General features: G+C 37.8%; 1 protein-coding gene across 1 annotated transcript; it reads right to left on the reverse strand.

Moving 5' to 3' along the window:
* Positions 1–1,598: 1,598 nt before the first annotated feature.
* LOC115423241 (spermatogenesis-associated serine-rich protein 2-like) lies at positions 1,599–9,467 on the reverse strand. Its single transcript, XM_030140019.1, is given in 9 exon segments — positions 1,599–2,044; positions 2,047–2,072; positions 4,826–4,961; positions 5,137–5,322; positions 6,226–6,442; positions 6,739–6,788; positions 7,306–7,414; positions 8,261–8,340; positions 9,357–9,467. Coding segments are annotated over 9 exon segments (936 nt in total). The 5' UTR covers positions 9,382–9,467; the 3' UTR covers positions 1,599–1,937.
* Between the last annotated feature and the right edge of the window lie 4,131 nt (positions 9,468–13,598).

A 13,598-nucleotide genomic window follows, 5' to 3' on the forward strand; every position in this document is an offset into this window, starting at 1 on the left:
GCCATGATTTTCCTTGAAATCCCACTAAGTTGCGATTCTGCTGTAGCCTTTTGTAATGACAGAACTAAGTACAAAGTACAGCTGACTAAGCGGTGAAGCTAAACATAGGTCAAAGATAAAGACATTTTTAAAGATACCGATGTTGTGCAAAGTGAAGGTATTATGTAGCGTCAAAGGACGCAGAACACACGAGTTAAACACCTGAGTGTTGGTTGGTTTAAGAACACAGTGTTGCATTATTCATCAAAATACAGTGTGTTGTGTCTGTACTGTTGAAGAAACTGGCATATCTACTTCTATGAGGTTTTCCAGTATCACACAAAACCAAGCTGAGTTTACTAGGAACCAGAAATCCTCTCTTAGGGATGATGTTTTAATAATAGTTTTCTACTGATAGCCTAAGCTAATGTTGATGTTATTTTCATTTCTCTTTTTTTTTTTTAATTTATTCTCCATTTTGTGGAAGGAAAAAAGCTAAAAAAAAAATAAAAAAAAAGAATATATATATATATGACTAACTTAAGACTTTAAAAGTTGTAGAGAGCATTATCACATCATCTTGACATGACCAGAAATTCAGCTACATCAATAAGGAACAGCACACGACAGATAAACATACATCACCACAAATGAAATGGCATCTATTTGCCCAAAGCTGTCAATCAAAAACAAATGCCTTGGCCAATATCTGCATGTGTACATCCCTAGGCCTTATCTAAACAGTTCAATACATTTAGGCCCAGTTCCAGGAAAAAGATTCACAACAAGACGAAAACTTGTCAAGACTTCCAAAGTGCTGACCCAGATCAGACCAACATAACGAGACAACACAGTGTATCGTTCATAAAAACCCTGTACTTCCATTGGAACTGCCAGCTTTTAAGGCTGTTTGTAGCCAACTGAAATATGAATGAGTCTAATCGTACTGAATTATTTATGACAGCAGCATTTTTGGTATTAATGAAACAGTGAAAACATAATAAACAAGAAGGTCAAGAATTTCTCTTGTTTATTCCCAGAGGAGTTGCATTATTAAGATGAGCTGGTGTCACCTCTAATAAGCAAATAAAACGCAAACTATTGAGACGGCATTTCACCAGTGGAAGTCCTGATAATAATGCTGCACTTCATGGTAACGTGAGCTCCTGCACATAAATACAGAGAAAAACATCCTCTATATAACACAACGTATTGAAACCAGCCACCGGAGATGCGACAAGCTGAAACAGGTCAGTTCACACTGCTGCTACCTTCACCTGCAATGTCCTTAATGGTTTCATGGTCTGAACTGGGCTTTATAACGGATCATTGAATGTATAAATCATACATGTCCAAGTGTCTAATACAGTACATAGATATCAACAACAACACAGCTGGATCAATTATTATACCTGAGCCTGTGCCTATCAGTACTGTCAACATCTTGGTTAAAGTGGCATAAATCAATCATTGTTCAGTTTTTGTTCTGCATCTCATGTTACCATCAAAGCAAGAGGGCTGTTGATTCAAAGGTAACACAGGAAGGAGATCAGTGAAGTGACAGGAAAAATTTTGAGGAAACCTGGCTTTTGTATGTCGAAGAAGTACTAGATTTCCTTTGGTTTCCTCTCAATTCCCCACACACCTCGCACAAAGACAGCTTTGAGTCTCCCTTGACACCTGACACTATTCACTTTTTCCAGACCTGGAACACACAACACTCTACACTGAGAGGACAGAAAGAGAGAGAATGGCCTACTTGTAGAAAATATGCAGTCTTGCTCTGTCATGTTGTGCGCACACATATACACAGGTATGCTCTAGGTATAGCACTACCCTGAGGGCACCACTGCAGTTTTGAAGAAACTGGGACTTGCTGTTCCACAACAATCTCTTTTACTACCTTTCCTGTAGTGATTTAGGTCAGATTCTCTGAGCCCTTGAGTCAGGTGATCATATTATGTAAAGAATACTAGTGGCTTGCGGGTGGTATGTGCTTTGGTTTGATAAATACACTTGAAAATACAGTACTTACTGGCCTCTGCTTTCACTTTGTCCATTTCTCGAGTAGAGTCACTTCTCTGTCCATTAAACTGGAAGCAAAAGAGAAGATGGCCAGGTTTTCATTAGTCTTAAGATGAGAAAAAATTGTGAACTGTCAACATTGATTACAAAGAAATTCTGGGGATACCAAAGAAAAATTTGGGATGAAGAAGTCAGCAGCTTCACTAAATGACATACACAAATGTGAAATAATGAGGGTTACATGTTACTTAAATGATAAACATATACAGCAAGAGGAAGTGTTATACTGGCTGATTTTATTACAGGTTTGCAGTGGATCAGCACATCAGCGCTGATGTCACATAATGCACCATGAAGGCACACTGCTATTAAACAACAGTTAAACCCAGGGAATTAAACTGAACTTTATATTTTAGAAACATTGGTTAAAAGACACTGCAAAGTATTTTCTAATCCAGCTTTAAACAGTCATGACATTTTTGTCTGTCCATGACTCAGTGACACGTTATGTGTGTGTACTGTATGGTTGACAGCTGGACCATGAGCATGTTCACTACTTAGGCTATGCCACGGACAAACTTTATATTACTTTGTATCTAACACTTCCTCTAGTGGATTGTGGTTCATTCATCAATGTCTGAACTGCAAGCAGAAAACCTCATCTACGTAGTTTAGGAAGAGACCATAGGTGTATTCCATTCAGCTGTTTTATTCACATTTTCACTTTATATGTTAAAAAACAAAAAATGGAAATGCTGAAAGTTGGGGGAAAAATGAATATGATTTGGGTGCAGACAGATTTAGTGAATGATTGTGCTCATCTGTTTTTGTGGACCAATAAGAAGACTGCAGCATTACATACATTAAAACAAATGCCTTATTGGATACAAAAAAATAGAATGCAATTGAATGAAGAGCAGGTTAAACAAACACTAAACAAAGTGAGAAACTGTGGAAGAGTCTGGAACAATGCAAGACAAACCAGACCAGTAGTTGGGTTCAGAATGCTAAAGCTAAAACCAGATTTAAGTTTTAGATAAAATACCTCTTACGTCTACTCACTCGTTATATCTGACATTATGGTGCCATAAAACTCATTTCCATGACCAAACAGTCAACAAAAGGGAAGACTGTATTTTTAAATATGATTTTGCTCTTTAATGAGGCAACAGTTAAGGTTCAGAAGAGGCTACATTCATTTACTTAACTCAAATTCAGTGATTATTGCAATTTTCTATAGTGTGTGTTTTTACCTGCAGAAGAATGTGGTTTTTAGACACTTAAAATACTGTTCAAGCTCCCAGTCTATTTCACACTCTGCTCTTTGTTGACATAAATCATTATTTTGTTTACCTCCCCCAGAACTGGACAGCACAGATAGAACTGACAAATGAAACCTGAAGTGTGAAGATGTGAAACAAAGATCTGGTTTGCAGATGCAGTGGAAGCATTACTTGCTAACATTATCTTGTGTGTTATGCAATTTCATTTGTTAAAGGTTAACTCACTTAATTAACCCTGTAGGGAAATTCTATCTCTGCATTTTACACGTCCTAACACACAGCACCTAGCATTAACACTTAGCACATTAGGAGCAGTGAGCTGCCATCGACATCGAGGGACCAACTTCAGATCATCAGTACCATTGTCACAGGAACTAACAGGAGACTTAGCTTATGTTTGCCTGTTTGTAATGGCTGGGGTTTGATTCCTCGACAAACCTAGAACCTTCTAGCTGTGAAGCGGGAAGTGCTAACCACTACACCACCAACCCATTCTTATAAAAAGAACTGTAACTTATCAACTTCATCCACTTCCTCTGCTCTTTATAATCACACATAAAGTGGCAGAATGAAACTGGATGTGTTTTGTGGCCTCAGGGACACTAATGCAGAATACTGCATACACAATAATGAACATAAGTGGAAGCAGAAACAGTAAATGATGTCACAGCTTAACAAGTGGATCAGCCCCTCAATAAAACCTCATACATAACTGGCAGCTCTTAATATTTAACATAACAGTAGCTGACAAAATGCACGTACATTTGTATTTACTTTTCCCCTATTCTAAAAAGTGTTGTAATATATAGTTTATGGATGGAAATCCAGTCAAATGTGTGAGTACATCATCCCCTTTAATATCTGTCATCCTCTGAGCAGTCAAACATATTCACTTAAAGTTTCTGTCTTTTTAAAAAAGTACAAATGCATTAATGCAGTTCTCTCCATCTTCTACAGTAAGTATCTACTTCTGTATTCCCCAGAGAACATGAGCACTGTCAGTTTTAAAAAGATTTTTCACACATTGTTTAATTTGCATCAAGACATATCTCCAGAGCCTCTGAAGCCTGTCAGTGCCTCATGGGAGCTGTAGGTTTTAATAATTACTCTTTAATGTTTGTTAAAATGACACAGTGCTCAAATTTGACAAGCCTGTGCTTTACTTGCAGGACATTAAGTGCTCATCATCAAAAAACATTCATCCCCTTTACCATAAAGCTACAGTATCACATTTCAGAGCAAATACTCATCAATATACTTCTACAACATCTGGAAAATATCTGAATACAGACCTCTCTGTCAATATGGTCACTCGTAACTAAATAAAAGCATGTTTATGAGACAAACGTAAGAAAAGTCTCCTTGACTCATTCACCGTGAATAAACCAATTAAAATCTAACAATACCCTCTGCTTCAGTAAACATGACACATGGCCTGCCATGAAATCACTTCTCAACATTCTTCATGTATTTCATCACCAAAAAAATTTGACTTCTCGGCGATTTTTGTCGTGTACACAGGGAGCAAATTCACATACCAACTCTGGAGCTCAGCAAACGTCTGCTTCATCCTCTTAATGGAGGAGTCCATCTCCTCTTTGACCACCATCCTGTAGCGGGTCAGTGAGGCTGTGCATCTCTGCAGGTCCTTCACAGATCGGTCAATGTTGGGAGCTGAGATGTACACTATTTGACATGACGTTAGCAGGTTTTCTATATTTCTATTTCTATGTATAATTACTGTACGAAATGAATCAAAGACTAAATACTGGGGCACATTTTGAGTTATGCAAGGCTGTACTTGTGCAATGAAAATATTGTGGTATACAACATATTATACATGTCTGACCCATCTTCTTGACTCCTGATGATCCTTGCTGGCTCTCATCATTAGAAAGTGCTAAAGTGGAAGTGGGGGGATGTGAATTTGAGCCCGGCCTGTGTCTGGGCTTGTTGCCTCTGGGACCTTGGTGATTCCTGCCTCCCGGCTGAGAGGCAGGACTTGGAGCGCTTCCTTGACTTTCTGCTTCTGCACCTGTGAGAAGACATATTACTTTACAACAGGAAACGTAAGCATTTTGAAAACTAACTTTCCCATTAAAGCTTAAAATAGGAATGAGTCGTCAAGTCAGTGAGCAATAAATCAGACACATGTCCTCACGTCAAATTTTAGAACGCTTTTTTTTTGCTTCAACTAAAACATGAGATTAAGGAATCCGGTAGTACTTGACATTTGAATAAAGGAAAGGATGTGAGATGAAATAACTACAGGTGGCAAAAGTTCAGTTATTTACTGGTACAGAAGCACAGCTACTTGTTTAAAGTCCTATGAACTGATTCAACTTCCTTACTCAAGTAAAATACAACTGTACAAGCTCTGAAATGTCCTCAAGGAATAAAACTAAAAAGGTATTTCTACAAGTCAAACAGCTGTCAGTGAAAAGATAAATTAAGCACACATCACTCATGTCCGTGTTAGGTCTCAGATTCCTTTTGTCTGTGCTCGAGTCTCCCTCTTGTCTGCTTTCGTCATATATGCCTACATCTGTCATACATAACATGCACTGCTCTTTACACAAAGTGGTCGTCTTTTCTGTGCTATTTTCCCATCGATGTCTAGTAGTAGCTTGAAATTAGTCTTGATGTTTTGGGATGCACAGTAAATAACAATCCCCATTGAACGCATTAAGAACAAATGAATGAGCCTGTTTTCACAAAATGTAAGGAGTACTTGTTTTAAGATGTAGGTAGTCAAGGTAAAAAGGTGCCGGAGAAATAAAACACTCAAGTAAAGTACAGCTACCTGAAAAATGCGCTTAAGTACACCTACTCTCTAACTCTGGAAATACTACATACTAATATGTGTATCTGCTAATGACGAAAATTGATAACAGTCTTCTTTTTGCCATGATTGTTTTTAAATCGGAGCTGTGGTTACCAGTGGTTTCGGATGAAGCAGGTTCAGAGTCCAGCTCGGCTGCATCCAGAGAGGCAGAGTCCAACTGTTCACTCAGAGAATCCAGCGACTCTCCATCCATTACTGATCCATTGGCGTGAAAACCATTTATTTCATCCTTGCTCTCCTGAATGGCTTCAGGTGGAGCGGGCTCTGCTGAAGCCTCCGCCTGGGGCTTGGGCTTCTTTTTCTTCTTGGGCTGGACATGAAGATATCGATGTCAAACCCTTTTGTTCAAACCCTTTGTTCATTATCTGTATCCTAATCAGTGCCCTGACATGGACCAATTTAGTACATGCAGGTATAATAACTTTTTATTTTATTTCAGGTAAAGGAAGAATAAAAGTATTGTAATTCAGACTGCACAAGGTTTTGACACTTGATTAATAGCGGAGCTGTTTACTAAGTACACTTCAAAAGGGCTCGCTTCAGATACTTGACATGAATGTTACTTCTACAGAGAGACATTCAAGATACAGTTGTTCTGGTTCTTACCTTCTTCTTTCCTGTGACATTCCACTCCTTCAGGATCTCTACGGCACTACCTGTGTTGTAAAGCACATAGTGATGACACACGTGCATGGTGACAATTGATAGGTTTAAACTGCCCTCTCCATGATCTGAATGCCCTGGGGTGTTGTCAAGATGTTGCTATAAATAAGGATCAAAGCATTCTGACGTACGAGGACAACCTATCTGTTCTATTACTGAACCCGTGAATCTAAAGGCATGCAAACGACGCCCAATCTTGGGATGCAAAGCATGATATCCAGGAACAAGTTCTTATTTCCTCAAGGTTACGTTAAGAACAAACAATGTGGGCTGCATGCCAGGATTACAGGTCTGACATAGATGCAGCACACTGATGTCAATACAGTGACACATAAGATACATATAAAATCAATACTTGTGTTATGCAGACTACTAGTGAGATGGTTTCAGTGTGACGCAGTTACCAAAGTATTACAGATCAAACATATGCGATACCACCAGTTTTATAGCTGACAGTAAAAGCCTGGTGTATGTTGAAGTATTTGCAGTGACACTGTGACGTCCTCTTACCTTCTAAGAAAGCTTGAACAGCCTTGTCGACACAGTTTTCGAAGTGCTGCAGAACCAGAACAATCTCATTGTTGCTTTTGTTGGGGACGACTGCTCTGACAGCGCTGATCTATTTAGAAACAAAACAAAAAAAGACAAAGAAAGAGGGACGGTTTTATTTCATCAGACCAAAATAACCTATTGAAATGAAAACATTAGCATTATTTCCATAAACCGCTACATAAAACTTTGGAATACTGCAAAAAAGAAGATGCAATCCATTGTTCAAACTGTTTTGAAGTGGATAAAAAGGTTTTAGTGCCGGTAGATTGTGGTGTATGGTTGTTGTTTTCCATCTAAATTTGAATGTTGTGTTTTTATCCCCCTGCCTAGTGATGAGTCTGTGGAAAATTTTATTTCCTCATCAGTCCACACAACCTGTTGCTACTGCTAGCCACATTCTCCCACTTTATGAGAATATGTGATAGGATGCTAAGAAAACAACTGATTGATTGTATTGGTTTAATGCTTGTTACCTCTGAATTTATCAAACCATCTCAAGGGAGCATAAGAACATTTTTGTGACATTCATGAAGCTTTTTCCAAGATCTGCCATTGAAACAAACAGCAACAGTTACAAAATGTGCTATAAATACATTGCAGAACCACAGCTATTGTTATACCACAGTTAAATTCTATCGCGTCCCATTTTTCGCAAATTGCTCCAGTATAAGTTACAGCTCTGAAGGATGGGGTTTCTTATTGTGACATTACGTAATTGCATACCTCAGGCAATTTTTTATGTGGATTTAAGGTTATCTGAGGTGTTGAATTATGCCACAACCAGATCTCAGACACAGGGAGTATCCCAAGATGCTCCTCAAATGTTATGATATTTTTTGTGATCTTCAGATTTAACCCTTTCTCCAAAAGTCTGCAGGCAGTGACCCATTGATGTGTGGTGTGCATTTCTTACCTTCTCCTTCATCCTCTCGGCTGTTCCTCCCTGCGACATGACCATCTTTGAGCGAGTGTCAAACACAACCCCCGAGGTATCTATGGAGAAAAAAAACAAACAAAAAAAACACACTGCATTGTGCATTCAAGCATGGGATCTTATTTGCAAACCTCTGAAAAAACACGTCATTTGCTAAACAAAACATCCAGCACACATCTTCACAAGGATTTCCTGGACAATCGCAGGCCATATTCTTGAATCCAAGCTGTGTTTGTGAAGCCATTTGTTTTGTAGCCATGGAACCAGCTGACATTTACATAGACACGCTTATTCATGCCAACAAATCAAAAGTAAAATTGAATTTACATGTTTAATTTAGCCATTATTTGTCAAGACAAGCCTCATAATGACAAAATAATGCGCATTATGCATGTTGTTGTGTGGAGGTGGCAGTGCAGTCACTAACAAGCTACTTGAGTTAACAGCAGCAGCAGCAGCACTTGTAAAAATAAAAAGAGAGAAAAAGCCATCACATCTGTGCTTCAACAGTCTGGGCTCCGCTTCAGATTTAAATGACTAATAACCAATACAGCCTCCAAAAAGACATTCTTTCAAAGCCCAAGGTTTCTGATATCAGAAAAAAAACTATAAGACCCACTTCACTAATCTGAGACAACTATGAAAAACTCATTCTCAACAAATATCTAAGGACAACTTCCTACTACAATTGATAGGCAAAAGCGTCCAGCTGACTATAAGGAGCAAAGTCCACGGCCATTTAAATGCAGAGTAAAAAAAGTAGGGCCCTTGTAAAAGGTTGTTTTTCCCAAAGCATGAAAGTAGGTTAATGTCACTGTAAACGCTCACCTCATTTCCCTTTACAGCTATTCCAATTCAGTGTACAAGTATTGCTCACCTTTGCACCACCCTCAGAATTTCAATAGGGTTTCATTACAGGCCAGGTGAAAACTATTCTGTGCACAAATAATTTTTCAGTTTGTTTCACCTGCAACTTGAACATTCATCCTTTGTGTTGTTTGGAAAATAAATATAATAAACAGCGGATTTTAGTTCCATCTTCTTGAAAGAGTAGCAACATGAAACGAATACATACCCCTTTGGCTGTTTTTCTTCGCCATGTTGTCCAAGAAAAGTAGTGTTGTGTATTTCTTCAAGCTAATAACGATCGTTGCAAATATGCTTAAACTGGTATTCAAATAAAAGCCCTACGTGTGGTAACTTTCACTTTGAGTTGTTCTTGCTTGAGAAAACGCCAACAGGGCTCACAACTGGCAGGAAGATTCGAGGTCAGATGAGGCCTCCACAGTTTAGGCCAAGATTCAGGTTTCCTCCTTCGTTCTCCAAATCTGCAAGAAAAAAAGAAGAAAGGTTTGTGCTAGTGTCAAAGCTGCAGAGAGTAAAAATATATCATTTTATTCAAAGTAACTGTGGTCAAGCTGTTGAAGAAGAACTGTACAGAACGCAAATGTTCACTTTCTTAAGATTTGAAAATATTAATACAAATAAAATGAAATCCATTTCCTCCAACTATAAAATATGAATGAAAAGCAGATTTCAATAAATTACTGTCTGTCTGGCAGTGTCCTAGAGAATCTGCAGTTAATTTTGTCCTTGGCAGAAACACTGCATTTACTTTGGGGGAAAAGTTAGCAGGGCTACTCAGCGACACATCTTTGAAGGGTATTTCCTTTTTCTCAGTTCTCTTCGAGAGTGGTGGGTGACAATGCTGTGAGGTTTGTGTCAAAAATGTATCATGTCTTCATTCTCAAGGCGTTTCCTAAATTTGCATATGAGGCCTGTAGATGCAAGCATCCCATTCATTGTATTTATGCTTTTCAGCCACGATGAAGAAATCCAAATTATATTAACTTGTAGAACAGTTCACAGATTAAGGTGTTAACTGGTTAAATCTGGACCTGATAACAAAAGCAGTAAGAAAATACCAGATCACTTCAGACCAGAGAGATAAGAACAGGTTTCTTTGTAAAAATAACTGAAAAAAAAAACAAAACAAAAAAACAGCCATACAAGTGTGTATGCAAAACAATCAATAGCTGCAACTATAAACACCACATTAATAAACTAGCAACCATGATATGCTGAACAGTTTGTAAAGCTACTCACATTAAAACAACAATAAGTCATTTGCTTGATCATTAAATACAAACAAATAAAAAAGTAAGCATTATTTGACACAATATAACCTGCACTGTACCTCCTGTTTGACCATGCTTTAATGAAAATAAAGAAAACAGGGAATAACAAATTCTACCATTTACAGTGATTCCTCTGTATTTATTTAGCATTCCTAACCCAAAAACAAGGAAAAGCATGCATGCACAGTGTAATTTTGCTTAAATGTTACCTACTTTAAATACTAAAATTGTAATATGGAAAACACATTAGATTAAGTAATAATTAAAGATTTTTAATGTTACATAATCTCAAATTTAATTGACATAAAAACAACATATTGGGGAATTAATGCTTAAAGCTACACAGCTGTATTACATATTACAGAGGAATCACTGTATTTTTGTACTTAACTGTAATGCAAAAGTAGCACCTCTATATGTCCAACTCAGTCTTAGACATGATGCCATCACTCTGCTGGCCGATCAATATTCTACTGGTCTCAAACCAACACTGTCTGCCCGACTGTGGCCATATCAGAGTCTGCTTTAATTATGTCTCTTTGAGGCTTGACAAAAGCTCCACCTTCAGCAATCTGGACTTGTTTTAATGGGCCAGCTGGTTCCCCCTCTTAGGTTTCTTTTTCTGTCCATAGCCGACTAGAAAAGGAAACTCAGAAGCTGTACAAACCCACACCCTGATGATTAGGACTAACCATGCCAGTCCTGATTCCACCACACCTTTGCTCACGTCAAACCAGCATTCAATCAACAAGTGACACTGCTGCTGCCACTCATGCGAGCACTAGGATGCATTATGTTTATTAAGAGGGATGGTGCTTGAATCTTTAAGAGAGCCAGCTGTACTTGTGTTGAGTGACGTAAACCGTAGGACGTCAAAGCTCAGCACTCCACTGATCACAGACTGAGACTAAAAAGTTTGTTTGTGCTGAGCAAACCAAGAAATAGATCTACATCCTACATTCGATGACAAATCTAGACAGGCTTCTGCTCCTCAGATGGGGCTGCAGAACACAGAGCCACCATAGAGGTTCACTTTTAACACTTTTACAACCATCACAGCCACAAGATTTTTCACAAACAACTGTATTTTTAGATAAACATTGTGAACAACATAATCCACACCTTACCTTTATTAAAACCTGAACTCAATAAAGGTAATGGACATTATTTATGGCTCATTACTCTTCCATGCCTTCACTTACTCAGCACAATACGTGATTTCTGTAGCAAATCAGAGTAATTTGAATGTGGAGGCCAAATGAGCTTGCAAATATTACTGCGAGATACTCTAAAAGCTATGTGCAAATACATTTACATAAATTCGCTTTTTTTTGTCAGGAGGAAACAAAAATAATCCATGTTTTAGGTCAGCAGTATTATGATCATCACTAAATAGCTACCTTAGTATTATTTTAGCTAACGTTATCTGGTGAGCGATGTCACTTGCATGCCATAGCTAGCTGGTTGTAACGTTAGCTTGTGTAATATTGTAATATTTTAACAAACTTTCACACAATAGGACTCTCGCGGTCAGTGTTTCGTGTCCAAGCAGCTCAGGTCGCATATTCTGGCCAAGCTCCGGAGGTTGCGTTAACGTTAGCCCGCTAACATCAGATGATTAGCGTTAGCTCTGCAAGGTCTGCGTCACAGGTGCCAATAAAATGCACTTAACGTGACAATTAAAAACGGCTGTAATTTTAAGCACCTGCGGCATCAAGTATCAACGTCTTCTTTGCGGATGGACCGTTGAATGCAGCCCTAGCTAGCGCCCTGCTAACACACTGCTTGGCTCTTATTATTCAATGCCCTGCTGTAACGCTAGCCATTTCTAAGCTACTCGACTTAGACGTTAAACAGCTCAGCCTCTGTTCAAGCATCTGCCTTTTGTCTGCTTAAGTTGTACATTGTGTTCGTAAATAAACTGTAGAAAATACGTACTTGGTGTTGGTAACAAAACTGAGCAGTAGATTCTGGAAACGGGTTACCGCAGCTCCCACAGTCAGCCGTCTTTTAATGCCAAGTAGTCTGCTGTGGCAATATTTTCCTCGACCAGACTCCCTCTGGGTTGCCAGATCGGATGGGAACAACCCCCACTTCAATGCATTTAAAGAAGGAGGGAAATTCAATGCAATGGGCATTCGGTCGTTCAAGTCAGTTTTTTTTTATTTATTTATTTTTTTTAATGGTTGTTTGTTTTATTTCTAATTTTCTACTCAGTATTAAGTTGATGTTTGATGACGATATCTTCGGTCAGAATCAGAAGCCTGTTATTATTCCACAATGTATTATTATTTACTTTTTAAAATGTATTTATTTATTCATATTCATATTTAATTCATTATTTGTCTTAATCCTAATTCTATTAAAATAGAAAAATAACTTAATTAGTAGCTGTGATAAATGTCATGTTAATTATGGCCATATTATTTCTCCCAGGATTAAGTTATCAACATGTTTGTGATTGATGGAACCTGGTGCCACATTTAGATTGTTTTCAAAACAAACAAACAAACAAACAAACAAACAAACAAACAAACAAACAAAAAAAACAGTTGTATGTCTATTAAAACTCACATGTTAACTGAAGCTACATATTATCCTGTGTTCACCTGTGCAGTGAATATACTGGGTCAATGACAGGCTTAGTAAATGCTTCTATTTGCTGAAAGATAGGGTTCATTTCTTTAGAGATATAGGAGAATGTCATTAAGTATAATCTGAAATATCTGAAATGTAGTGTTTAACAGATAACAGAAGTAACCAGGGCAAGCATATATTTCATGGGAGATAGAACACAGATTTGGGAGAGGCACTGTGAAGCAGAGTACTTTAAATTGTATAAACTACTGTAACACTATAAATATTTGTTTTCCTTCATGTGATCACATTCCACTATAAACTGATAAAGAAAATGAATATACTGGTGCAGTAGCTTCCCCAAATTGCAAGAAATGAGGTGCTTTCTCAAAATGTATAATGTTATACATAAATATATTTAAATATAAAATAAACATTATATAAAAGCTTGTTTTTGACATATTTAAATGTCCTTTTAGTTAATTTTAGTTGCATAAAAGTTGCACATGTTTCATCCACAAGTTTATATCCACAACATGACCTCTGGGAGATCCCTGGATACAGCTTTTTTGCACATTTGTTTTATGTGACCAACAGCTGTG

This window comes from Sphaeramia orbicularis, chromosome 7 (genome assembly GCF_902148855.1).
Source record: "Sphaeramia orbicularis chromosome 7, fSphaOr1.1, whole genome shotgun sequence".
Lineage (NCBI taxonomy): Eukaryota > Metazoa > Chordata > Actinopteri > Kurtiformes > Apogonidae > Sphaeramia > Sphaeramia orbicularis.